Here is a 26,079-nt window from a genome sequence, read left to right as displayed (position 1 = left end):
GAAACTGAGATGAAGAAAAGCAAAGTCTGGGAGAGCGAGGATGATGTGGTGTTAAAAGTCCCCTTGGACTTCCCTGGTGGCACAGTGGTTAAGAATCTGTTTGCCAATGCAGGGGACACGGGTTCGAGCCCTGGTCTGGGAAGATCCCACATGCCACGGAGCACCTAAACCCGTGCGCCACAACAAGAGAAGCCACCACGATGAGAAGCCCGCGCACCACAACAAAGACCCAACACAACCAAAAGTAAAAATATAATAAATTTTTAAAAATCCCCTCAACTTATTTACAAAACAGAAGTAGAGTCACGGATGTAGAAAACAAACTTATGGTTACCAGAGGAAGGCGGGTAGGGTGGTGAGGAATAAATTGGGAGATTGGGACTGACATATACACACTACTATATATAAAATAGATGACTAATAAGAACCTGCTGTATAGCACAGGGAATTCTTCTCAATACTCTGTAATGGCCTATATGGGAAAATAATCTAAAATGAAAAAAAAAGAGTGGATATATGTATATGTATAACTGATTCACTTTGCTATACACCTGAAACTAACACAACATTATAAATCAACTATACTCCAATATAAAAACAAACAAACAAAAAAATTCCCTCAACTCCTGCAATACACACACAAACAGTACCTAATTGTCCAAGGATGTAAGGAAAGTAATAGCATCTTTAGCATCAAAGGACATCATGTGATCAGGTTTACTCCAATCAACCCATTAAAAAGTTTGCTTTTTCCCCCCTCCCCTTTGCCCCACTTTCTAATGGACTACTCACCGTAGGGGGGGAAAAATGTACTTTATAATTGGTTCTCAATAGTCTCTGGGCAATTTATCAATAGCAGCCTGTTTCCCACCTCTTTTTGCCTTCAGGGGCGGAAAGAGTGCCTCCTTTCCATGGAGCAGACAGGTGAGTCCATCCCACACCCTCTGTATCCTTTATAAAGCCCAGTAGAGCCCACATTGTAGGTAGTGGACCAATTCTTGTTTAATAGAATGATGAATAAGTTACCTTCCTCTCTTTCATAATAGGAAAGCTGAGGCCAGAGAGTTTATTTTTTAAAAATTTTGACACACTCAGCTTCAAAGATAAAACACAAAGAAAAGCATTCCAAAGACAAAAGTGATTTTGTTCATATTTTATATTGGAGTATCTTAACTGTGGAGATTCTAATGTTTCGGTCTTGGGGGGATCTTAGGAGTCAGTATTTTAAAGTTTCCCAGATGTTTCCGATGTGCAGGTTGAGTGAAATCCTGAGCTAGAAAAACGCAGAATGTTTCCCAAACCATATTGTGCAACAGAATCACCTAGGATAGTGCCTCTCAAACTTTAATGTGCACACAAATCACTTGGAGATCCTGTTTAAATGCAAGTTCTGATTCAGGAGGTCTGGGCTGAAGCCAAGATTCTGCATTTTCTAACAAGCTCTGGAGTTTGCCGGTGCTGCTGGTTCACGGATTATACACTGAGTAGCAGCAAGGCCCTAGGATGTTGGAGGAAATACAGATTCCTGAGTCCCACTCTCAGGGATTCTGATTCGCCTAGTTTTTAGTGAGACTCAACAATCTGCATTTTAAAAAGTTCCCTAAGGTGCTCTTGATGCCCAGACGGATTTACCAAAACCTGGGAACCAATCCTGGCTCATTAACCCCTTGTGTGACCTTAAGCAATTCTTCCCTCTCTATAGGTCTCATTTTCCTCCTCAAGGATAGATAAGTTGATTTCTTAGGCCCTTCCAACTCTCACGTTTAAGGAAACCTCCATAACAGTTTAGGACCAATGGCGGCCTGAGTCTGAGAACTACAATCCCCACAATGCGCTGTGCTGCTCCGCTCCCTTGTGGGATCTTGAAAGAGGATCGCTCCTGGAGGCACTCCCCACAACCCTTTGCGGTGCTTCAAGGTGGCGGCGCCCACTGGCGCCATGAGCGATCTGGAGAGCAGCAGCAGCAGCGATGCGGAGGAGCTGGACCGGTGCCGCGAGGCGGCGATGCCGGCCTGGGGCTTGGAGCAGCGCCCGAGGGGCCCGGAGAAGCCAAGAGCCGGTAGGGGACTATGTTCGGGGAGTCTGGCCGAAGGGCGCAGGATCTTCCCCTGCGGCCTGAGAATGGATGTTGAAGAGGGAGTCCCTGGAATTAGACTTCTTTCCGCGAGGAGGCTCCAGGGCCTGGGTGGGGTTCAGAGTCAAAGCGCGGACAAGTTCAGCAGGGAGGGTTGTTCCATTATCCCCTTCAGAGAAACCAAGTCATCTGAATGTCTCTTGACTTTGCTTCCCTGGGTCCATCCTAACTGTCGCACCCTGGGCAGCCCACCACCTCTCCGAGGTGCCTGCGACCCTTACTGGGTTTTCGCGTCCAGCCTTTCCCCGCCTCCAACACTTTCTCACTCCCTGGGGCTGCCAGCGAGCTGTGTCCTACACGTCTCTCTGACCGTGACTCCCTAGTGCCTTGGGAATAAATCCAAAACTCCTTAACTTAAGGGTACCTAATCCCGGACAAAATCCAGAGGGTCCGTGAATCTGAATGGGAAAAATATTTCATCTTTACTTTCATTAATCTCTGTTTGAAATTTAGCATCTCTTTCCATCATGCATGTGAACAAGCCACAGTAGTCTTGGCAATACCTGTTACTTTGTCTTAACAAAAGTCGCAGATTTTCAAATCCCATTACAGTCTTTGCAGATACATCAAAAATATTTTATTCATAATAAAATGTTGAAAAAAATTATTTCCACTCATCCCTGCTTTAAAATTACAGTAATATTTAGACCCATCAGTAGATCTTATTTAATACATTAATGAAGAAGCACATATATTAATACTATCCCAAATTTGGCTTTTTACTATTAATGATAACTGAATTTCAGTATCATTGGTTTTCTTTGTAATCCTATGTGTTACATTTTTTGCATCTAAAACATTCTGAGAAGGGATCCAGGCTTTACCAGACTGCCAGAGCAGGCCATGGCAAAGAGCCCCTGCTTTTGTTGAAAAGGACTTACAAGCCCTTTGGTAATCCATTCCCTGCCTGCCTGTCCCTTTTTGCCTTCCTGCCATACTGCACACTTCCCGTAGGTAGGCTCCAGACCATACTGTGGGCACCACAACTCTGCAGTTTTCTCTTCATTTTCTATAAGCAGAAATGCCTTTCCATCCCCATCACTTACTAGCAGTAAAAAAGTTGGGCAAGGTACTTAAATCTCACTGTACTTAAATTTCCTCATCTGTAAAGTGGGGGTAATGGTAGTACCTACCCCATAAGGTTGAGAAGGAACTGAGATGATGTATGTGCAGTGCTTGGCGCACATTAAAGGCCCAATAAATAGCAGCAATTATGTGATCGGTCTCTTTTCATGGACTGCTTTCCCCCTCCTGTCTGACTCCCACTCATCCTTTAATAATACAGCTGAGACACCATCTCTTCGGGAAAGCTGGGTTACATGCCTTCTCTCCACCATCATCATAGTTTGTGCGATTCCCTTCGTATATAATGCTTTCCTTTCTTCTACAATTGCCTCTTTATTTATCCTGTCTTTTTTCCTTTCATCCCTGCATCCCGAGCACCTAGAGTCAACTCTGGCCTGTACTTGATCCACAGATATTTATTGAGCGAGAGGTTACATGATGTGAACTTCACGAGGGCTGGTATCCCTTCACCATGGTATCCCCAGGGCCTACACAGTGGTCAGGAAAATAGTTCTTAAATAAATGAACTTGCCGGAAAGGCACCTCTAATGAATGTGGAGGCTGAGACCCCAGCCAGACTCCCAGTCCAGTGATCAACATAACTGAGCCCCCTTCTTCTGTCTCTTCCACAGCACTTAGCACACAGACAAGCACATAGTAGGCACTCAATAAATACTGGAATCAAATTACACTTGCTTGTCCAGCATGGTGGTTAAGGGGGGGCCTCTGGAGCTAGATCGCCTGGGTCTTCATTCCAACTCTGTCGCTTATTGGCTGTTTGACCCTGGCTAAGCTATTTTACATCTCCTTGCCTCAGTTTCCTCTCCTGCAAAATGGGGATAATGGTAACCCCCACCCCATGGGGTCATTGGAAAGATTCAATGAGTTATACATGTAAATCACATAAAATAGTGCTCGGCACACAACTGATGCTATAGTCGTTTCTTCTATAAATACTTTGGTGTTCGTTATTTTCACAGGTGCTGCAAATACTCAGTTGCCAACCACCCAACCGAGCCTCAGGTACTGTGCACTTTGGGTTCACGTTTCACGCATTCATTCATTGATATTGCTCCCCTGCTGTGTGCCAGAGGCTATTAGACCCTGGGATGTCAGTGCGAACCAGACACATGTCTTCCCCGCCCTCATGGGGGCAGCTTCTGAGCTGGCAGGAAGTGAGGTCCTTTTCGTGTGTGTTGTAGGCACAAGGTGGATGAGCACGAACAAGACGGCAACGAGCTGCAGACCACCCCTGAATTCCGAGCGCACGTAGCTAAGATGCTGGGAGCCCTGCTGGACAGGTAACCTGCCCTTATTCATTAATACGAAGAGTAAGGGCTCCCATGGCCTGGAAGCTCAGAGTGTGTAAGTCGGCATCGCGGCAAGCATGTGGCATCTGTCACCTCATCGCTTCATAATCACTCTACCACGAAGGTCCTGTCGTTGTCCTCCTTCTCTAGATGTGGCAACAGGCTCCCCTCTGTGAGAGGAAGCATTTGCTTGAAGTCACAGGGAGGAAGGAGCAGAGTGGCTTTGACTCCAAAGGCCCTGCTCTTAACCACTGTGCAATCCTGCTACCACGAGAGGAAGAGGGGAACCCGAGCTCATTCCCTCTGCAAGAGGGCAAGGGACCGACTGAATTCCTATTTCTTGGGTGCTTTCTGTATGCCAGGCACTGTGAGAATACAATCTGTAAAGATCCAGGTCAGCATTCCCAAAATAGGTGCCTAGAAATGCGAGTCCAGAGTGTGGCTCTTGACAAAAGGGGTCCAACAGCAAAGAGGAGGAGAAACGCTGCACTCTGCATACCCCCGTGCCTGGGAGATTTAGATTCCTAATAGTGTATTCAAGGCCCTGAGAAGTCCTGCAGTAAAGAGACCTGTGTAACTTTGTTTAGCCCAGTATCTTGTGAATTCATTTGGCCACAATGCCTCTGTTCCATGGATGACTGATGGCGTGTCATGGGACGTGTTCCGGGATACGCTGGTCTACATCCATCCCCACTTGACAGAGCCCTAGCAGGGTTTTTTTTTGTTGTTGTTGTTTTTTAATATTTATTTATTTATTTGGTGGCACCGGGTCTTAGTTGCCACTCCAGGGCTCCTTAGTTGTGACATGCAAACTCTTAGTTGCAGCATGCATGTGGGATCTAGTTCCCTGACCAGGGATCGAACCCGGGCCCCCTGCATTGAGAACGCGACATCTTATTCACTGTGCCACCAGTGAAGTCCCCAGCCTAGCAGGTTTTGAAAAGGAGATTGAGGGTGTTCAGGCCATAGTCCTTCAATTTGAAGTAGTCATTGAAAAAGGACAAATAAGCCTTCCCAAAGTGCACACCAGCTGCTCTTCCCAGACAGAATGTTGGGCCAGGCCTCAGCAGCCTGCACCCTCATGGCATTAGTGCCAGTCCCCCAACCTGGGAATGTGTTAAACATGTTTAGGAAGGTCAATTAGCATCTCAACCCCTGGGAGCGGTTTTTCTCCATGGTGGTTCGGCTTCAGGGTGACCAGGGCCTGCCTGGCATTGCAGGGATCCACAATGGATGCTTTCCTAGGTGGAAATCCAACAGGATGCGGGTTACACGTGGTCAGGATATTCCCTGCAGTGTTCCCATATTTCTCTCCAAAGAAATGATACTCCAGTTGGTCCCTTGTGTTAGATCAGGATTTCTCATCTTGGCACTATGGACGTTTTGGACTGGATCATCCGTGGTTGTGTGGGGCTATACCGTGCATGTAGGATGGTTCGCAGCATCCTTGGCCTCTACCCATGTGATCCTAGTAGCGTCTCTCCACCAGCTGTGACAACCAACTGTGTCTCCAGTCATTGCCTGGTGTCCCCTGCAGACCAACGTTGAACCACTGGGTTAGATACTACCCAGGTCAGGGGCGGCGCCCAGTTGGGCCAGACTGCGTCTCCGCTCCCTCTCCCCAGACCGCGTCCCACACAGGACTTCGGGGAGGCCTCTGGCACCTACAGAAGGCAGTTAGGAGAAGCACCCAGTGCATTGCTGTGTTCGCTGCGAGGATGTTGCTGAGAGCGTCGGTCTCTGCGGTGCGTGTGAGGTGACTGCCCCGACAGCATTCCCCCAAGACCTGCTTCCTGGTCTCGTCAGTTCTCCCCACTCTCTCTGTGCTTCTAGAGAAAGGGGGTCCTGTGAAGCTCATTGCTTATCTTGACAACAGTAGTCATCTTCAGCATCGTTGTAGCTGCTGTTTACTGAGCACTGGCTTGCAGCCAGGCTCTGTGCTCAGGGCTTGGTATCCACTGTCTCATTTAATTCTTGTGACAGCCCTCGGAGGTGGGGACTCTTATTACTCGCAGTGTAGAGACGGGTAACAAAGGCTCAGAGAGATGAAGTCCCTTGTTAGTAAGTGACAAAATCAGGATTCAAAACCCAGGTCTGAAGTCTGAAAAAGGTCGGTGGGTTGTAGCAAAGTCAGTTTCCCAGTTGTGATAACGGACCCTAGTTACACGCAGTGTCACCAGAGGGAGAAACGGGGTGGGGGAGAGTCCGTGGATCTCCCTGTATTATTTCTTGGCCCTGTAAGTCAATCTACAATTAGCTCAAGTTTTTAAAAATTTAAAAAAAACGAACAACAACAACAAAACCAGGTCTGCCCTGCTCTAGGAGCTGACCTCTGAATTGTTTTTTTCTAGACTGGTCATATTTCCCTTTTCGTGCTTGCTGCCAGGAAGTTCAGAACAAAATGTGTACCCGCTGTCTAGCAAGTGTGTAGGGCTTCCTGGCTACACGTCTGGCTCTTTCTGTCCTTCCTGCTCTTGTTTTCTCTTTGCCTTATTTGAAATTGCACTCATTTTGTTGTACTGTGAGTATCTTCAAAACTTCTTCAGCACTTTCTGGAATAAAGTAGGGTTTAAACCAGTGAGGCACCGCAGTTTGAGCTGGCACTATGGACATTTGCGTCCCCATCAGGCCAGGGTGCTCTCCACCTTTGCACTTAGTATCACATTACCCTACCCCATCCACTTAAAGGGAGAAAGGCAAGTTTTAATTAAAAAGAATTCATTGTTACCCAGAATCTCATCTTAAATCCACCATCTCTTCCCTTAGCTCCATTACCATCTCAGAAGTAGTGAAGGAGCCAAGAAAGGCTGAGGTACCGAGAGGCGTCCTGGAGGATGATGGTGAGCAGTTATACTTTGCTTTATTAAGCGCCTCCTGTGAGTCTGGAGCTGGGAAATACATTTTTGGCATTTTATCTTCTTTCATCCCTGCAGCCCCTGTCCGAGGCATGTATTATGGTGATCCTGTTCACAGGGGGGAATCGTGAGGGGACTGGGTCTCTGAGGAATGCAGCTGGCCCGAGGTGACCCTAAGCAGGAGTGCCTAGCCACTGCATCCTGCAGCCTCTCCCACATGAGTCTCTGTCCCCTGCCCAACTCATTAGCCACTCTGCGAGCTGCCTTAGGCGGGAGGCTCAGCTGCTGACTCCCTGAAGCCTCTGAGGGCTTGCTGACTTGATTCGGCAGCCGGCATCCCCTCAAGCACCCCATCCTCTCACTGCAGCAGGTAGCAAGTGTGCCTCTCATCCCATGATGCACCGTTTTGTAGTTAGACAGGAGCGATGCCCGCTGGACTGGGAGCTCCTTGAGGGCAGAGATGGGGCAGCCTCGGCCCCTGGGGTGCCCCTGGCGGTGCTGACTCCGCCCCTGTGGGTTGCAGGCTTCCGCCTTTTCTTCACGTCCATCCCTGGAGGCCCTGAGAAGGAAGCTGCTCCCCAGCCCCGCCGGAAACGGTTGCCTTCCAGCTCCAGGTGAGACGGCACACCCACTCCTCCAGTTCCCTCGTTGTTGCCTGTGTTCTGTCTTGGCCAGTCCCCCTGCCCCTGAAATAGCCAGGCCAACTCCAGTGAGGTCCAGGCCCAGAAGGAGCCCTGTCAGTAGCTGGGGAAATAGTACCTCAGTGGGAGGGGGAAGAGTTTCCACTGGCCGTTGGCTTTGGATGTTTACTGCTTTTCGAGCACCCATCTTGTGCCAGACACTGCACTCCTGGGACATCCCTGTGAGGCCTGGGCTGTGTTAAGATCCCCAATTTATAGATGAAGACACTGAGGGTCAGAGAGGTTAAGTCACAATGTGAGGTCACACAGCTGTGAAGCAGAGAAGCCAGTATTGGAACCCAGCTCTGCCTCACTGCCAAGCCTGAGTTCTCCAACTGCCACTCTCTGTCTGTGGCCGCTCTCTGGTGGCTTGGACAGAGGCAGCGAGAGGCGGCTTTGGGGCCCCGTCCCGACTCCAGCTGACCCGGCCTGCACTCCCGTTGCAGCAGCGAGGACGGCGATGAGTTGCAGCGCTGCCGGGAGGCGGCTGTGTCAGTCTCTGACATCATCCAGGAGTCCGCCATCCACGGCCCTGGCAACATGGAGAAAAAGGCAAAGAAGAAGAAAAGGAAGTGGAAAAAGAAAGCCAAGGAGGACAGCACCAACCTCGCCCCCACGGCCACCACCGCAAGCAAGGCCGCATCTGGGGAGCAGGGAAGGGAGTCCACCGGGCTCAACGGAGACCAGGCACCGTTTGGGACCAAAAAGAAGAAAAGGAAGAAAAAGGCAAAGAGGGCCAGTGAGACCTCCCCGTCCCCGCCAGCAAAGAGTGCAGCAGCCATGCCTGCAAACTGAGCCCTGCCTGTGAGCACGGGGCCCAGCTCAGGCAGCTACAGGGTACAAGGCATGTCCAAGCCCCGCCTCCCTCTCCAAGTGCAAGGACTTGGCTTGCAAGTCTAGACGTCGCCCATGACTGGGGCTGGCCCAAGGGTCGGGGCAAAGAAGCAGTTGTAGGGCGAGCAAGGCCTGCCCTTCTGTGCTCCCACTGGGGCTGGGGCAGACCCGTGGTACCAGAACATTCTGTGGTCTCAGGAAGAAGGAGGAGCCTCCCAGTCATTGAAGGCTGATGGCCAAGTGGTAGAGCTTCCGCCTTCTCAGCCTGGTGTGGGACATGACCTGAAGAAAACGAGGGAGGGTGTCCCCGAGATGCCAAGCCCCAGGAGGAGTTTTGTGCATCTCCCTCCAAGCCACACAGACCTGATATAACATTGTCTGGAAAAGAAGGAGAGAGATCCCTGCCTCCACCTGGTTTTCCAGAATTTTCTTTCTTCACATTGTGAATACACCATGCATGATCATGTCTCTGAGCCAACTGGATAATTGAAAATAAATTGTCGAGGGACCCAGAATGTAACAGAGGGATTTGGGTGCCGCCCTCGTGTCTGTGCTGAATCCTGATGAGCCACTATAAGTAAGCATCACACAGGAGGGGTCCTGCCTACACCCCCAGAAGTGTTCCCCTACCCCAGCGTCAAGACTTCAGGAAGTGTCACAGCACTCGTGGCCTGGGGGATTCGTGGACCTATGTATCCTGCAAGAAGGAGCAGAAGTTCAAGGTGAAGGTGAAGTGCTGGCTTCGTTGCCTGGCCTTGGAGATTCGGCAAAGCAAGGAAGACAGAGGTGGGATGTGAGAGCGTGTGTGCCGGCCCCATCCCTCCTTGGGCTCCTGGTCCCCTTCCGCCCCCCCCGAGCCTGCCCAATCCCATCTGGGCGATGTGTGGACAAGCAAGACGTTTCAACATGTTCCTCATTTACTAAGAGTTAAATAAATGTACAGGCTCGCCCTTAGCCAGCTGCAAGCTGCAGGGGATGCCATTCCCCCCTGGTTCCTTCCTCAATCCAGGATGGAGGCAATCCACTAGGGCTGGGTTGTCTGCAGCAGCCCCAGGGAGATGAGCCCTTGGTTGGCATGGCTCCCTTGTCCCTCAGGACCTCAGCCTCCCCGGGGTGGGGGGCTGTGAACGCCTCCCCTCAGCTAGCTGGGTGCCAAGCTTCCAGGCGGCAAGCTCTCCTCTGGTCTCGCCTCTCTTCTCCCTCTGGGCCCTTCAGCTCTGCCAGCTGCCCCGGCCTTACTGCCTTCTGAGCTTAGCAGCTTCTGCCCCAAAGCAGGGAAGGGTCTGCTGCCCCCCAACCTTGACTTGGCACCAGGTACAGAGTCACGAGTCTCCCATAGGAGCAGGGACAACACCTAGGCCTGCGGGGGTGGGGGGCTTTCCAGTAGAGGTGAGATGTCAGGCTGACATCAGAAGGTGTGATGCACAGGGGGACAGATGCCCAAGAAAACGGGAGGTCATGGCGGCCGGGGAGAGGGATGGCTCAGGACGAGGGAAGCTAGAGAGGCCTGCTTGCCCCAGGCCCTGGCACAGAGGAGCCACTCAGGCGATGCTTATGTGAGGGGGGACAGGTGGGTCCAAATGGGTGTGCGGGTTAAAAGCAGGAAGGAGGGCTGGGTGGAGTGGCCTGATTGGGGCACAGGTGACAGAATGGGGCCACGTTGACCTGTGACCTCTCTCCCAGCTACACAGGCTGGTGTCCTGAGAAGTGTGGCTGGCAGTTCCCTGCGGGGTGCCAGGGATCTCCACAGGCCCGGCCTGGGGGTACCAGAGTCCAAGGCTGCCCCCTTCCGTTCCAAGTGACAAGATTTACCCTGAGCAGCAGGGACAGTCCCTCCCGAGTCCCACCAGGAACAAGCTCTGCTTCCAAGCTCTGCACGGTTCCCTCTTGTGCACTGAAGCAGCCCTCCTCGGGTTCGGGCGCCTCAGAACACCCCCCTTTTCTGAGGGGAACAGGGTGGGGACTGAGGCACAGTTTTCCAGAGAAGAGCAGCAGCCTGGGGGCAGTGAAAGTTTTGCAGGCTCAGATGTCTTGGTCACCCCTGCAGCAGGCTGTGTAGGCTCCAGGGCCCATCCCCTGGGAGGCCGTGTCCATGGTTACTGGGAGGAAGAGGCCATCTGCGTGGAGATGAAGGTCTCAATGACGCTGTGGTTGGATGGCAGCAGGTGGCTATGGCCGTTGGTGGAGTCGGAGCTCTGGTACAACACCAGGCTGCTGGAGGACACTGCAGAGGCAGAGGAGGCCGCTGGCTGCCTGCCACGCCCATCCCGACCCCTCCCCGCCCGCCATCCCTAAGGGGTACTCGGGATGGGAAAGTGGCACCTCGCCACCTCCTGAATCTCAGCAGGTGACCGGACCCCAGAGTCACACCTCTGCCCTTGGGCCTTGTTAACCCCCCGCCAGGCTCCAGGGCCACGAGGGAGTGGCCTTCCCAGCACATTTTAGTGGGAACATCACAGAAGCGCTGGTGAGCCGGTGTCGTGGTTAGTTTTATGCGTCAGCTCGGCTGCCTTTTAGTACCCAGTCATTGAGCCAAACCCCAGCGCAGGCGTTGCTGTGCAGGTATTTTGTAATGTGGTTAACACCTACGTCAGTTGACTTTAAGTAAAGGAGAGTTCCCTTGATAATGTGGGTGGCCCTCATCCAGTCAGTTGAAGGCCTCAAGAGCAAAGGCTGAGGTTTCCTGGAGAAGGAGACTGCAGCATCACTTCCTACCCTGCAGCTCTCAGACTCGCCAGCCCTCACAGTCGTATCAGCCAATTCCTTAAATATATGTGTGTGTGTGTGTATTCCTATTGGTTCTGCGTCTCAGGAGAACCCTCAAGAGAGCATGAATGGGCTTTGAGTTTGGACCTGGGTTCAGGTCCTGGCCCCACTACCTAGTGGCTGTTGGAAGCGCTACCAAGTCCCTCTCCTCCTTCAGTGCTTTCTCATCTGTAAAACGGGGATGCCAACACACACCTCATGGGTAGAGCACAGAGCCTGGACCGTGGAGCCCTCAGTGACTGTCCCTATAGCCACCAGGGCTGGATGGAGGATGCTGAAGCTCACACTTAGCAAGTGGCTGCCCTGGGTCTCAAAGCCCGGCAGCCTGACTCCAAAGTGCCTGCTCTTCACCCTGACGTTGTGGGCTGCAGACTCAGGTCTTCAGGGAATGGAAATGTGTGGGTTGGGTGGGACGTGGTGGGCTGGAGAGCCCACACTCTGTGGTTGCCATGGGGCAACACGAATTCTGACTTTGCAAGAGGAGCCAGAAGTCTATGAAAGCTCTTAATTTTTAGCTGTTGGCAACGAATTCAAAAAAATGCTAAACCCTGAGCTGAAGCAACACATCCATGAGTCACTTCTGGTCCCCAGCAAGCCCAGTTCTTACCTCATGATTACCCCCTACCACCTCTTCCGGTTATCTTTTTTCTCAACTGAGTTAATAGATGTTCCTGTGAGACAGGCCCATTTCCTGTGGTTTCACACCCCCCTCGGCTCACTTCAGGGGAGCACAGGTGCCCCCTCGCATTTACCCCCTCCCTGCCCCCCGTCTGCTGCCCACGACTTCCTCCCCAGCTATGGGGATGGCGGTGGGGGGGCAGGGAAAGGCCACTCACCAGTGGGGCTGGCGCTGAGCCGATGGGTGGGCTGCAGGTGCTGGATGCCAGCAGGGTCCTGGCTGGGGATGTGGATGGTGGCAGCCTGGGACGCTGGTGTGTGAAGCCCAGACTCACTGGAGGCCTCAGCGTCTGAGGTGAAGACCTGGCAGAAGGGCAGCTCTTGAGCCCCCAGGGTGTGCACTGGGGCAGGACCCAGGGAGGGGCCGGGGCAGGCCTGGGCCTTACCTGCTTGGTGGGCGTGAGGCTTGCCAGGGCGCTCAGGTTGGTGGTGTCGGTGATGAGCATGGTCTGCGGAAGCAGGCCCGTGTGGGCGTACTGCGTCACCTCGGGCTTGTGGCTGTAGAGGGCTGGCCGGGAGGGAGGGAGGAGAGAGGAGGACACAGACTTGGCACCTGGGCTGGGCTGGACCCCTCCCAGGAGGGCCTCAAGGTGGGGGGCTCAGGGGAAATGGGGCGTGGGCCTGGTGAGCAGCCCAGTGGGGCAGTGGCTGGGGACTCAGGGCTGATTTCCAAAACTGGGAGCTCCAGGTAGAGGGGTTGGACGCTCTCCCCAACCGCAGGGGCTTGCTCTGCCTGTCTCGGTGGAGAGGAGCCTGGGCGAGGCTGGGAACCCAAACCCAGCTCCTGCGGTCATCTCGAGAGGACAGGTGTGAAGGGCAACGGGAGGCACAGGTGCTGTTAGGGCACTAAGTACCGGCCTTGGAGGGAAAGGCCAGGGCTCCTGTTAGGGGTTGAGGAGGGGGCAGCATTTCTGCATCTCCAGGACCCCTCTCCACAGTCTAACCCAGAATTTCACCTGCAGTCTCCAGCCCCACAAATACACACACAGATGCCAGTAGAAAACAACATAAATCACGTATTCTCACATGGACTCAGATGAAAACACAACCACCCACATACACGCATAAATGGTGCCCTCAACCAAATACACAGATGTTCAAGTCCACAAGCCCTTATCCAAGAGTCCAAGTTCCAGAAAGGTCTGAAAGCCAACAGGTTTTTGTCTGGTTGGCACTAGAGCTCATTTGGTGGCAAAATCTGACCTGAACCTGATGTGAGGCTGAGTCTTTATTAACCCACTTCGTGGAATTCTACCTTTTGCTGCAGGAATCATGGTGTTTGATGACAGGGTGTTGCCCCAAGCCCTGCTGGGAGGTGTGTCATTCATGGTATATGCACCACGTTACCTTTCTAAAAGCTGAGAAATACATATGGCCCCAAGGGCACACGTGGGTGTGCACACACAAACACCCACTCACACAAACCCATGTGCATGCACACGCAACCACACGGGTTCACACACTGAAACGTATTCCAGCCCACAGACGCTCATCTGAGCACCCGCAGAGCCCCCGTCACAGAAGCACTCACACTTGAATCAGACACACACAGACCACAGCATCTGCCAAGCCGCCCTCTTCCCCTGGGCTGAACGACAGCCAGTCTCTCCCACCACCTCCCCCAGCAGGGGGGCTGAGGGGTGCTCACCATGGGGGCTCTGCAGCTGGGCCATGGTGGCCATGAAGGGGCTCTGGGCCACGTGGCTCTGCACGGAGGGCATGAGCGGCTGCTGGTAGGAAGGGTGCAGAGGCTGCGAGAACTGGACGGGCTGCAAGGTAGTCAGGCTGCTGCCCATGCTGTTGATGACTGGCACGCTCTGTGCCTGCGTGGAGGCCAGGCCTGGAGCGGGAGGGGCAGGAGTCAGCCAGACCTCCTGCTGCCTCCATGGCCTCCCCAGGCCCAGCCCTGACCCCCAGGGGCACCATCACTCCCTCCTAGGGCCAGTGGGTAGGAAGAGGGGACAAGGTAATCAGGAAACAGCCTTGTACTAGGAACCTTCACTAAGTTACAGCCCTGGCAAGTTAACTCCCCCTCTGAGCTGCTAGCTCGTCATAAGGGCAGGGGGTGTGTCAAACTAGGGTCCCTGGAGGCCTGGGGTTCCACAACGATGCAAAGGCCCTGGGGCTTAACTCTCTGTACCTGGCTCCCAGCAGCTCCCTGTCTGTCTTATATATTGAGTTTCTGCATAATAGTTCTGAATAAAGTTTTTCTGGGCTTTTTTTTAAAACAAACTAAAACCTAAAACCTAGAAAACTTCAGTCCCCCTTGCTCTGCTCTGTTTTCCCATAGCTGTTTTCCCTTTTAAGGTACTATATAACTTATGTATTGGATTGGCCAAAAAGTTCGTTCGGGGTTTTCTGTAAGCTGTTAGGAAAAACCTGAACCAACTTTTTGGCCAACCCATATTCTGCTTATTGTCTGCCTCCCGACTTGTGTGGCTGAGATTTGGGGCTGTTCGGTCCACTTGTGTATCACCAGTGGAACACGGAGTGGGCACTCAATAAATACATGAAGGAATGAGTCCCAGTGGCTCATCCTGCTCCTGGATTCTGTGGGAGCCCCATGAGCCCCTCACCCAGATGCTCCCGTCTACCCCACCAGCTTACCAATGACCAGGGTGGAGGCGCCCGTGTTGGTGAACGTGGGGCCCAGGGAGGCAGGCTCACCAGGCCCTATGGCCATGACCCCGGGAAGCGAGGCCATGATGAGGTTCTGGGGCTGCTGGTTGAGGCCCGGGGATGTCTGCTCCAAGCTGTGCAGTGCTGTCAGGGTGCTGACAGGGGGCAGGGGGCCCCCAGTGGCCGAGACCTTGGAGGGGAAGCCAAACTGAGTCAGGTGGGGTCCCACCCTACTTCCATGGGGACTGCTCCAGAATCTTCCAGCCAAGAGGAGATTGGCGGGGCGGGGTGGGGGGGGAGATGGGGCGGGACACTCACCAATTTGGCTTCTGTGCTCAGCAGACTGTGACTGGGCTCCAGACCCGTGGGGGACACTTGATGCAGGGGTGCAGACACTGTCACCAAGGGACCACCACTGCTTGAGGGCACTTCCGCCCCCTCACTGGTTGCAGGCTGTCCATAGCGCACTCCTGGAGCGGGAGCAGTGTCCAGCCTCAGCACCCCACTTCCCTGCCCGCCTCCATGGCCCCCATCATTCCAAACTGCATTGGTTTGCGCAGACCCCCCACCCCATCTTTATGCAGCCAGCAGACTTTGCTTGAGTGTCCACTTCCTGCCAGGCCCTGTGCTGGTTGCTTCCAACTCCTTGAACGCAAGTAGGTGCTCAATAAAAGACAACTGAGCCAGGGACTTTCCTGGCAGTCCAGTGGTTAAGACTCTGCGATCCCACTGCAGGGGTCACAGGGTTTGGTCCCTGGTCGGGGTAAGATCCCGCATGCCGTGCAGTGCAGTGTGGCCAAAAAAAAAAGACAACTGAGCCAAACTGAATTGACGGTAATGAAATTAAACCACAGCAAACTTGAGTTGAATAGAATGAACTGGAATTAGTTGAATGAAACTGAGTATCATTGAATCAAACCAGAAATGAATTGAGTTTGATTGAGTCGAATTGAATTGAATTGGATTGAAATTGAACTGATAGAAAATTAACTGAATTTCCTTGAAATACATTTAGTTAAACTGAATCAATTGGGAATTGGATTGGATCAAACTATTCCAAATTTAAATGAACTAAATTAGATTATAATGAGTTGAACTGAATTGAATTGAATTGAACTGAGCTGAAATGAATTGAGTTGGGTTGATCTGGAATGAGTTGAAGTAACTGAAAGCAAGTGAGGGTGGAGTGGATGGAATGGAGTACAGTGGGGAAGTTGAGTGGTCAATGGAATGGAGAGGAGTGGAGTGGATAAAACAGTGCAAATAGAGTGGGGTTGGAGCTGTAAGGAAGTGCTAAGAGGTTTCGGTGGCTGCTGCCACTGGGGTGGTGCTCCCCAACTCTCCCACCCACCCCCATATTCCCTCTACCCACGGTCCCAATCCCCCTGCCCACATGGCACTCACCGTGGACCTTACCAGGGGAGAGGGTCGGTGGGGGCAGGCCAGGGGAGCCGTGGGCAGGCAGCGCAGGGCCTGGGCCTGGCCCTGGTGGTGGCCCGCTGTACGTGTCCATAGCCAGCTTGTGCCGAAAGGCTTCTTCCTTGCGCCGATTGGCAAACCAGTTGTAGACGCGCACCTCTGTGACGAGGTTGGAGCCCAGCCCCTGCGCCTGTGAGGGTGACACCCCCCTCTGGATGCACTCCGCCCTGCAGAAATGGCCACTCATGAGCCTCTGGATCAGGCACAGAAGAACCCTCCCCTGGGGCTGGGGGGAGGGTTCTGAGAAGTAGGGCTCTACCTGAGTATTTGCTGAGGCTGGCAGACCTGGGTTCCGAGCCCAGTCTGCTGTGCAACCTTGAGCAAGTGACTTAGCCTCTCTTAATCTCTTCAGTTATAGAGTGAGCCCAGTAAGTGTAGGGTTGTAGTGAGGATGAGTGACACGAGCAGCCACTCAAGGGCTGCTTGGGTCGGTGGGGGGTGGGTGCCAGGAATGGAGCTAGGTGTCAGACACTGAACAGGAGCTGAGAACTCCTGGGCCAACAGCAGGAGCTCTCAAAACCTGGGGAGCCTCCCTCAGGACCCAGAGCCCCCCTCGCCTACCCCCAGCCCAGACCAAACCAGCCCTGCTGACCACCAGCCATTCTACCTGTTACACTCCTCCACCAGCGCCTCCCGCTCCTCCTTGCTGGGGTTCTTCTGCCTCTCATAGGCCTGGAACAGGATCTGCTGGGATGCTGGGCCCCATTTGAAACGGTTTCTCCGACCCTTCTTGGTTGGTAGCTCATCGCCCGTGGGCTCTTCAATCAGCCCACCCTGCCCTGCGTGGGTGAACTCTGTGGGCACAGAGAGCCATTAGCAAAACACTGGCCAATCCCACCTTCCAGCATTGGTTCACCATGCTGGAATTGGTTCACCATGCTGGAATTGGTTCACCTAACCATGCCCGTGGTTCTTTCTCATTCCTAGGATGCTGAGCCAGAGGAGCTTACAGCTAGAACTTAGAAATCATCTAATCCAGTGATGACAGACACACAGCACACACACCACCCCTTTCCTAACTTGTGTCCAAGGGAGACATCACTAATCAACCCCTGCGTACTTTGCTACCGGGCCAGGATATAATCTCACAGTCCTCAATACAAGGCTCCAGGTAAGCATCAGCATTTGTTCACATTTGACACATATGCCATCCCATTTTATAGATGAGGCATCTGAGGATCAGGGAGGTTAAATATTTTTCCAGGGTCGCACAGTAGAGCAGAAACTTGAACTGTATCTCCTGAGTAGATTCCGTGCTATTTTCAACATTGCAGACTTGAAAATCAAGCTTAAAGTATAAGTATTAGCCAGGAGAGAAGAGACCCAGACACTTTCTCAGCTGGTTCTTTGGTAGGAGGCCAGTTAATGGCGCCTCCGAATAACAGAACAGCTAGTAGCCCTTCAAAGAGCAGGGGAAATATGTATATAGCCAGTATATACATACAGTACCCCTGGAAGGTTACGTATGAGACCAGGAATGCCAGTGGCTGCCTTAGGAGAAGGACACCTAATTTTTATTGTAAAATCTTTACTTCTATTTTTTATAAATTCAGTGTGTATTACCTTGAAAACCTGGATAATTATAAAAGCAACATCAAAAACATTTTTTTTTTTTACACTTAGGCTCAAAAGTGCGGAAGTGCACTTAGGATTTTGTGGGGTATGAGGCCCGGGTTCCCTAAGCACACACCTCACCTCGGAGCCTCTACTGCCCTTCCTTCTGCCTGAAACCCCATCCCTGCATCTTCATGGGTCAAAATTCAACTCACACTTTAAGACTTAGTCAAAAGATCATACTTCTAGTTGATCCTTCCTGATGCCCCTGCCTCCCTGAGGAAGAGATTATTCTCTCCTCCTCCACCAGCTCAACCTTGGAAACGCTTTCTGTAGTGCCCTGCCCTGGGCCTGGCGCACGGTGAGTGCTCACCGAATCATAATGATTTGTTCTCCTGCTTCCCCTCTACACAGGGAGCTCTTGGAAGGCAGGGGCCCACTTCACCCACCCAAAGAGGATGCCCAAGACCAACCCTCCTCCCCTCCCCCAGAGCGCCTTGCGCAGAACAGCTGATACATGCTGGTTGAATCCTCCCGACTTCCTCTCAGTCTGCCTGTCCGAGGAATGGGGTGGGAGGCTTCCAGCTCCCACCCTCGAGCTGCGGGTAGTCCCAGGCCCTGCCGGGAAGACAGGGCTGCAGTCCGTTATTACTTACGCTGGGCCACCTCTCGCTGCTTGCGGACGTACCAGGTGTACAGGGCAGCTCGCTTCTGTGTCTTCATGGGGGTGCCCTTGTTGAGGTGCTGGGACAGGTGGGATTGGTTGAGGCCGGTGGTGTCGACCACCTCCCGCTGCGGGATGTTGTGCTGCTGCAGGTAGGACTTGACCATCTTCGCCACACGCCATGGGTCCTCCCTGGGGGGGGAGGCGGGGGGACAAGGACAGGCTGCTCAGCCCAGGGTGGGTGCTGGGAGCCCTGTCCACCCGGGGGGTGAGGATGGTAGATGGAAGCAGGCGTGGAGCCCAGGAGCCTGTACCTAGACTCAGGGACAGGAGGTATGGGCACTCATGCCAGGACACAAGGACATGGGGACAGAGACTTGCAGACACATACACATGGCAGACATGTGGACACAGGCCCCAACCAGTCCCACACAGACATAGGAACAGATAAAGGTTTCGAAACACAGACACACAGAGACATGGATACAGATGTAGACAAAAACAGACTCCCCCGGGAAGCTGCACAAGCCAGATGGGCAGGGTACTCATCTTTGTGCCTCCTTTAAAGATTTCCCGCCCCCCGCAATTCTACCTAGAAATGTTATTTGTGGCTGTGTCTTAACCACTGTGAGAGACTATAAACACCTGGAGGGCAGGAACTGTCTTGTTCTCGGCATCCAAAATAGGCCTGACATAGAGTGTGCCCTTGGTGAATGCATGAATGAATGAGTGGATGGATGGATGGATGGGTGGGTAATGGGATGGTCAGTGCATTGATGGTGGATGGTGGGTGAGAGGATGGATGGATGGATGGATAGATGGGATGTTGATGGGTAGATGTTAGATGGATGGGTGGATGGGTGGGTGGATGGATGGATAGATGAGAGAGATCTACTGGAAAAAAATTGGGGTCTGAAAACAAGGAGAGAAACATGATTCTCCCACTTTACATCCAGGGCCACTGAGGCTCAGAGCACTGTGTCACTTGTATCTCTTGCCGAAGGTCACAGGGTTAGCCCAGTGGAGTCCCACCCCAGCTTAAAGTGTTTGGTTCTAAGTCAGTCTGTCAGATAAAAATCACATAGCATCAAAACGCCTCCTGAAAATCTGCACTAAACCCTAGATGGTGGCGCAGCCAGTCTCCCCACAGCACTGAGGCGGGTGGCTAATTTCTCAACAGAGTCCCAGGTGAAGGGGTTAGGGGCTGGCATCCCAAGGCCTTGTAAGAAAAATGAGTGTGTCTGAGCATGGAATCCCACTCTGTGGGCTCAGTTCTCTCACTCGAGGGATTCAAGGGGACCTGAGGCCACCTGTGGCTCAATCTCCTGTTCTCCGCTCACTGTGGGGAATGGAAGGGGTCAGGTTGCCTGTACGATAGAAATTCTTCTCTCTCCCTCTTCTGCTCTGTCTCAACCCTCCTCTCTTCCCTTCATCCTCTCTTGAGCTTCTGTTACAACCATGTGTCAGATACAACAGTGCTGAAACAGGCAGAGCTGGGATTTAAACCCAGGTCTGTGTGATCCTAAGCCTGTGTCCCCACAGCCTTGATGCAGCAGTTTGCTTCTAGAATTGAGGCATATGTGCCAAATGGCATGTGTAGGAAGTGATTCATCTCCATGTTGTTTGCCACAGCCAAAGATTGGAAACAACCTAAGCGTCCGGCAAAAGGATGCTGGTTAACCAAATTGCATGCCTCTGTACAATGCAGCCGTAAAAACCCACTGAGAAAGCTCTGTACAAGCCCAGATGGAACAGTTTGTGTGGTAGGTCTGTTGTGCTATGTGTGTAAAATTTTAAGTGGGATAAAAGAAGATTTCTACATATTTGCTTTGTTCACATGAAATACCAGAAGTATACAGAATGAACTGGAGTCACTGATTGGATGCTGGGGACAGGGTGAGAGGGGAGGGTTTTCTCTGTTATTCTTCTGTACTTCATAAATTATGTATCAATAATATAGTATCATATAATATGCTACATATGCATATATAATGTTTAAAAGTGAATTGTGAAAAAAAGAAAAGAAAAGAAACCCCCCAGTGCTCTGAAGCCCACCCCACACTGCCTTCTCCCCTGGCCCTTCTCTCTTTCCTCAAAGAACCAGTCTCGCCTGCGTCCTTGACAATGCCCTTCCGAGACATGAGGGCACAGAGCCTTTCATCCACTTTGGCCCTCTGACTTCCTCCTTTTTTTATCAGCAGTTCCCATACAGGCAGGGAGGAATGGAAGGTGGGGACAGATATAGTTAATCAGCAGTCGGTCCAGCAAAGTCCCATTTGTGTAGAAATGATAGCCGTGAGAATTCATGTTTCTTGAGTATTTATGGTGAGCCAGGTAAGGGCTGGTCATTTAAATCTTACAATAACCCTAGGAAGTATGCCCATTTTACAGGTGAGAAGACTGAGGCTCAGAAAGGTGAACACTTATCCAAGGTGACTTCGCTGGGACTCAAGAATATTTCACTTTCCTGAACCCCCCAACCTCTCCCCAAGCCCTATCTCCCTGCTTTCGTAGGAGCCTCACCTCCCCCGGTCCCCGGGTGCCAGTCAGAGCTGGGAGGGAAGGGCAGGACAAAGTCCAGCCTTGTGCTCCGTGGCAAACATGTTTATCTGACTCCGGGGCTGGGCTGCCCGATAGCCTCCCTCCTCCCCCAACTGCAGTCATCACCCTCCTGAGAGATCCTCCCTCCCTCTGTCTGTTCTCCAGAGAGAAGGAGCCCAGTCTTCCTTCAACAGGGCCTCTCCTGGCTCAAACTAAAGATTTACTGTCTGTCTCTGTCCTTCTGACCCCATGTGTCTCTATCTGTCTCTGTTTCTCTCACTCTCTCTCCTTCTGTCTCTGTGTCTCTCTGTTTTCTGCTCTCTTTCTCTTCCCCCCTCCCCCCCCCCACAGTCTCCAAGAACATGGCTCTTTGCAGGACATTTTCCCCAACGCAGAACTAAGAGGCCAGGTCTCCAGGCATCTCCTGCTTTCACTCTAATGGGTTTGAGAGTCGAACCAACCTGGGTTCAAATCCCACCACTGCGGCCTCGCGCCCAATGTGCACATGGCCCGCATCTCCCCTGTAACACAGCGGGAAATTCACGCCTGCCTCCCTGTTCTCTATTGGGAGAACTGAATGAGTGTCTAATAGGAGTGAAATGCTGAGGACAGGGCCAGGCACACAGTAAGTGCTCAGTAAGTGGAACAATATTGTTACCATCAGCAGCAGCAGCAGCGACCTAATCCTGGGACCTCCAGCCCCACAGCAGAGGGAAGAGGGCCCAGGAAAGGTGAAGGTCTGCCCACAACCCCCTCCTTCCGCCTCCTGCCAGTTCTAGGGTCAATCAGAGGTTCGAGGCTTTGGGCCTCTTGCTCCCTGGCCCGTGGGGTTTCAGTGGATCCAAGGCTTCAGAGCTGGGAGACCAGCCTGAAGGCCACTCATCCGGAGGGGGAGCCGAGTTCTCAGTGTGAATCCCAGCTCTGCCACTCACTCTCCGGGTGGCCCTGGGAAGTTTCTTAACTTCTGTGCCTCAGTTTCCTCAACTGTGGTAGGGAGCTAATATTTCATAGGTTGTCAGGAGGAGAAAACAAGCTTAATGCACTTGTAAGCACTTCGTGAGTCCTCGAGCACTACGTGGAAGTGGTCGATGGTGACATTAACAGCAAGAATGACCCAGGAGGGTAAAGAGGGAGATAAATGTATCAAGGACAGGCATGCCACCTCAGGGTGCTGTGCAAAGTGTGGGATTAGGAGGACCTGGGTCCAAGTCCTGGCCTTACTGCTTTGTACGAGTTACTTTGGGCAGGTCACTTTGCCTCTCTGAGCTTTAGTTTGCTCATCTGTAAAATGGGACCACTGATAATAGCAACTGTTCGTTGCACTCACATGCTTACCCTGTGGGTAAGCGTTATGATCAGCTCTGCCTTGCAGAGAACACTGGGACTCAGAAGAGTGAAATTGCCTGCCTGAGCAGAGCTGGGGTTCAAGCCCAGGCAGGCTGGCCCCAGTTAGGGATGTCAGATTGCCCCACCTTGGCCGCTGTCTTCCTGGGTCTCAGTGCCTTGGTGCTGCCCAATGGAGAGGACCAGAGACCCTCAAGATTGAGTTTCAGCTGCTCAGGGACAGGAGGGCCCAGGAGGACACTGAGGAAGGAGCCCTGGGAACGTGTTACTCCCTTGGCCATTACAGCAGACATCCCCAGGGCTCAGAGAAGCCTAGTCCCTCATTCATTCATGCTGTGTGTCAGCACTGGGGTGGATATCAGGGGTCTGAGCGGTGAACAAGCCTCTGGAAGAGCTTCTGTTGTCATAGCAGGAGATAGAAAACAGACAAAATAAGGTAATAATAAGTAATGATAAGTTTCAGGGGAAAGTCAATGGAAGTAGTGGAAGAGGGAGTGACTGTGGTGGCATTTGAGCAAAAAGAGGAGAAGGAATTGACCGTAGGAAGATCTGGAAAGAGGGTTTCGGGGAGAAGGTACAACACATGCAAAGGCCCTGAGGTGGGAATCAGCAAAGTGTAGTGTAACTGGAGGAAAGTGAGGGAGGGAGGGAGGTCCGTCAGGAAGAGATCAGGGGATCAGGGCAGGGAGTTTGAATTGTACTCATTGTCCGGGTAGGGAAACGGAGGCAGGAGGAGAAGAGACTTGCCCAAGGTCACACTTGGTCACACTTGGCTTCCACGGGAAGCCCTGCCTCTTCACCATCCTTTCCAGCCTCAACCTCCCCCACTGGCCAGGCCTTCATGGGGGTCCCCTACCCCTCTGCAGCCTGTGCCCTGAGGCTCAAGGCCCCACTTTTTCCCCTCGGGGCGTTTTCAGATCCCTTTTGTTACCTGAACAATAAGTAACCCAGGTAGTTAGTTATAAACCCCGCAGGAACAAGGAGCTGGTTGATAATTTATAGCAACATCTCAAATTTAAATGGAAAGTAAATAGCATGCTGTTAGCATTAAAGAAAACCCAATCGGGCGGGAGGCAAGCACTCCAGCCTCCCTGCAGCTTGGGGCGCCTCGCTCTCTCCCCAGCCCATTCTCCCAGCTGCGTGTCAGCCCCTCTTCCCTCCCGGCTCTGCTGGTCCGCTCCACTCTGCTTCTCCAGGCCTCTCTCTCCATCTCCCCTAACGCCCTGTCTCTTCCTCCATGTCTCCCCTCTCTCCCTCAGCTTCCAGGTCTCTGCTGGTTCCCAGGGAGCACTTTGACCCCTGCTTCCCGCTCGAGTGCTGTGGATCAAGCCTTTCCCTCCACCCATCATCCCACCAAAGGGGCTGCTGATCAAGAGGCCCCACCCAGCCAGGTAAGGCCTTTGGCACTCCCTGCCCCCACTCTCCCCCGAAAGCCCCCAGTCCCATCTGGGGCCCTGAGCAGGACTGGCCCTGCCCCACCCTTGTCCGGGTTGCCCTCGCCCTGGGTCTGGAGATGCCAGACTCTGCCCCTCCCCTGCAACGCGGCAGGGCCCTTTGCCCTCCTCTTCCTGCCAAGTCAGGGGGCCCTGGCTACTCCCCTGCCTCCTGCCCAGGCCCTCAAAAGGCCTGTCAGGCCCTGAGAGCTCCCTGAGGCAGGGATCCAGCCCTCCCCAACCCCAAGCTGGGATCAGGACCTTGGACAGAAAAGAGGTGGTCTTTGGGACTCTTGCTCAGAACCCCCAGACACCCCCAGCTGGCCCCTGGCCCCGGTCATGGTGACTGAGGGCACCAAAGAGAGTGGGTGTGGAGCCCCAGCTGGGTGGCCTTAGTCCAGCTCCGTCCCCCTCAGAGCCTCAGTTCCCTCATCTGAGGAGCAGTTGTCCCCAGGTGCCTCCAGAGTTCATCTCAACACTACCCGAAATGATACCTGTGAAACCTCAGCACGTGCCCACCTGGCTGTTAGGATAGAGGTTACAGAGCCTTAGGGGAGGGGCAGTCCCTGCAGCCCCCAGGTTCCCCTTCCCTCACCTCCAACCTCCCCCACCCCTGCTCCGTGTGAAGTTGGTTGGCTCAGGCTTCCCCAGGCTACCAGCCCTCCAAGTTAATGATCACAGGCCTTATCAGAGCCTTTTGCCATTTATAAATTTATAAAACAAAAGAGAAATAATAAAGCCCGTGGGTAATTAGTAACCAGGTCAGCTCTGCTGAGGAGAGGGGAGGCATCGGGCTCAGACCCACCCAGTTCTCTGGGAGATGGGGAGTCAGCCAGTGGGTGGGGTACAGAGTGGGGAGGCTTCTAACGGTACCCACTGGTGAGGGGCATGGCCTGAGGCTGTGCCGGAAAGGGGAGCAGCTCCCTTCCTAAGGCTCCATTTCCCTCAGGTAAGAAAGACCTGGGTTCTGCTGACTGAATGCTTAAGTTCCGGGGAGGCCAAGCGGGCCCCCCAAAACCCCAGCCTGGGCTCCCCCTCCCCACTGGTGCATCCGGGTGCCTAGCAGGGAAGTTGGGATTGGGGGAGTAGAAATGGGCATGGTAGCTAAAAATTCCCTGCCTCCCCACCCCCGTTGTCCAGGGACTAGAATCGTGGACTCTGCTGCTTTGTCCCCATCTTGGGGCTCCCCTGGGGCATGCCCCACTTCCCAGGCACCGGGCTGAAAGCCTTGGCTCATGGAGACTCGGGACCCCGCAGAGGGCCGGGTCAGGGGCTGGAGGCTCCAACCTCCGAGCTAGGACCCCACCCCACCCCCGCTTCCAAGCTCTAATGGGCCCTGTCCCCCTTGCCGACAGCCAGCCTAAAGGCTACAGCCCATGGGACTCTGGACTGGCAAGGGCTGGTCAGGAGCCGAGGCTGGGCCCCTCCAGGCTCCTTGGGAGCTGGGGACAGGGGAGGGGTCCTTACTGCAGCAGGGTCTCCACCACGGCTTTCTGGTGGGCTGCCTCCTCGGGGCTGAGGTTCTCCAGCTCTCTGAGAATGGGCGGCGTGAAGTCTTCCCCCTCGTCGTCCGTCTCGTCCTCGGAGCCCCTCGTCTCCCCCAGCCCATTGGGCAACTCGGCCAGCTCCCCTCGACCGCCGCCACCGCAGGACTCCCCCTTGTCCGGGGGACCGTCTCCGGCCAGCAGGTAGGGCCCCGGCTCACCCAACGCCTGGATCAGCGCCTCTTTGCTCAGGCCCGACTCGAGCAAGGCCGCCAGGAGCTCCGTCTGCAGCTGGCTCAGTTTAGAAACCATGGCTCCACTAGCGCGGGCCACGCGGCCCAGGGCCACTGAGCCGGCCGCCTCCCGCCCCCCCGGCGTGGGCTGGCTCCGTGCTGGCCGGCCAGCAGGCAGGCCCAAACCAGGCTCCTTGCGCCCGCTGCCCCCCCAAACCCCACTAGCCAAGCCCTGTGGGCACCCCCAACCCCCAACCCTGGCCCCAGTGGCCAGTGAATCAGGGCCCCTGCCCGCTCTGTTTACATTGGAGCTGGGGAAATTCTCCAAGGTTCATATTTATCCATGTGCTTAGCGAAGGGACTGAACTTTGGACTTCACCCTGCAAAGTGCAGGCCTCATGGCAGC

At 53.4% G+C, this 26,079-nt stretch overlaps 2 protein-coding genes across 3 annotated transcripts; one reads left to right on the top strand and one right to left on the bottom strand.

Moving 5' to 3' along the window:
• Positions 1-33: 33 nt before the first annotated feature.
• C14H12orf43 (chromosome 14 C12orf43 homolog) lies at positions 34-15,215 on the top strand. Of its 2 annotated transcripts, none has more exons than XM_022550765.3 (6): positions 34-2,059; positions 4,180-4,222; positions 4,402-4,500; positions 7,276-7,349; positions 7,888-7,978; positions 8,494-15,215. In XM_022550765.3, the coding sequence occupies exons 1-6, from the start codon at positions 1,939-1,941 to the stop codon at positions 8,837-8,839; spliced, it is 774 nt and encodes a 257-aa protein (XP_022406473.1). In that variant the 5' UTR covers positions 34-1,938; the 3' UTR covers positions 8,840-15,215. The 2 variants fall into 2 exon arrangements, with proteins under 2 accessions (XP_022406473.1, XP_022406472.1); XM_022550764.3 differs by having other exon boundaries at positions 8,491-15,215.
• HNF1A (HNF1 homeobox A) lies at positions 9,662-26,079 on the bottom strand. Its single transcript, XM_089894581.1, has 10 exons — positions 25,424-26,079; positions 18,631-18,830; positions 17,028-17,214; positions 16,346-16,587; positions 15,260-15,411; positions 14,930-15,131; positions 13,971-14,162; positions 12,709-12,830; positions 12,481-12,640; positions 9,662-11,102 (listed from the first exon to the last, which is right to left on the bottom strand). The coding sequence occupies exons 1-10, from the start codon at positions 25,750-25,752 to the stop codon at positions 10,975-10,977; spliced, it is 1,914 nt and encodes a 637-aa protein (XP_089750707.1). The 5' UTR covers positions 25,753-26,079; the 3' UTR covers positions 9,662-10,974.

The sequence above is a fragment of the Delphinapterus leucas genome, chromosome 14 (genome assembly GCF_059928025.1).
Source record: "Delphinapterus leucas isolate spDelLeu-1000000601 "Yukka" chromosome 14, BTC_Dleu_Yukka2, whole genome shotgun sequence".
NCBI classification, from domain to species: domain Eukaryota; kingdom Metazoa; phylum Chordata; class Mammalia; order Artiodactyla; family Monodontidae; genus Delphinapterus; species Delphinapterus leucas.
This window is presented reverse-complemented; position numbering and strand designations above follow the sequence as displayed.

Coding starts and splice junctions, on each gene's coding strand:
- HNF1A (XM_089894581.1), bottom strand. CDS start 25,752: ATGGTTTCTAAACTGAGCCAGCTGCAGACGGAGCTCCTGGCGGCCTTG. Junction 16,588..17,027: donor CTGGTGGAGGAGTGTAACAG/GTAGAATGGCTG, acceptor CCATTTCTGCAG/GGCGGAGTGCATCCAGAGGG. Junction 15,132..15,259: donor TGAGCACAGAAGCCAAATTG/GTGAGTGTCCCG, acceptor TTCCCCTCCAAG/GTCTCGGCCACTGGGGGCCC.
- C14H12orf43 (XM_022550764.3), top strand. CDS start 1,939: ATGAGCGATCTGGAGAGCAGCAGCAGCAGCGATGCGGAGGAGCTGGAC. Junction 2,060..4,179: donor CCCGGAGAAGCCAAGAGCCG/GTAGGGGACTAT, acceptor TTATTTTCACAG/GTGCTGCAAATACTCAGTTG. Junction 4,501..7,275: donor CTGGGAGCCCTGCTGGACAG/GTAACCTGCCCT, acceptor CTCTTCCCTTAG/CTCCATTACCATCTCAGAAG.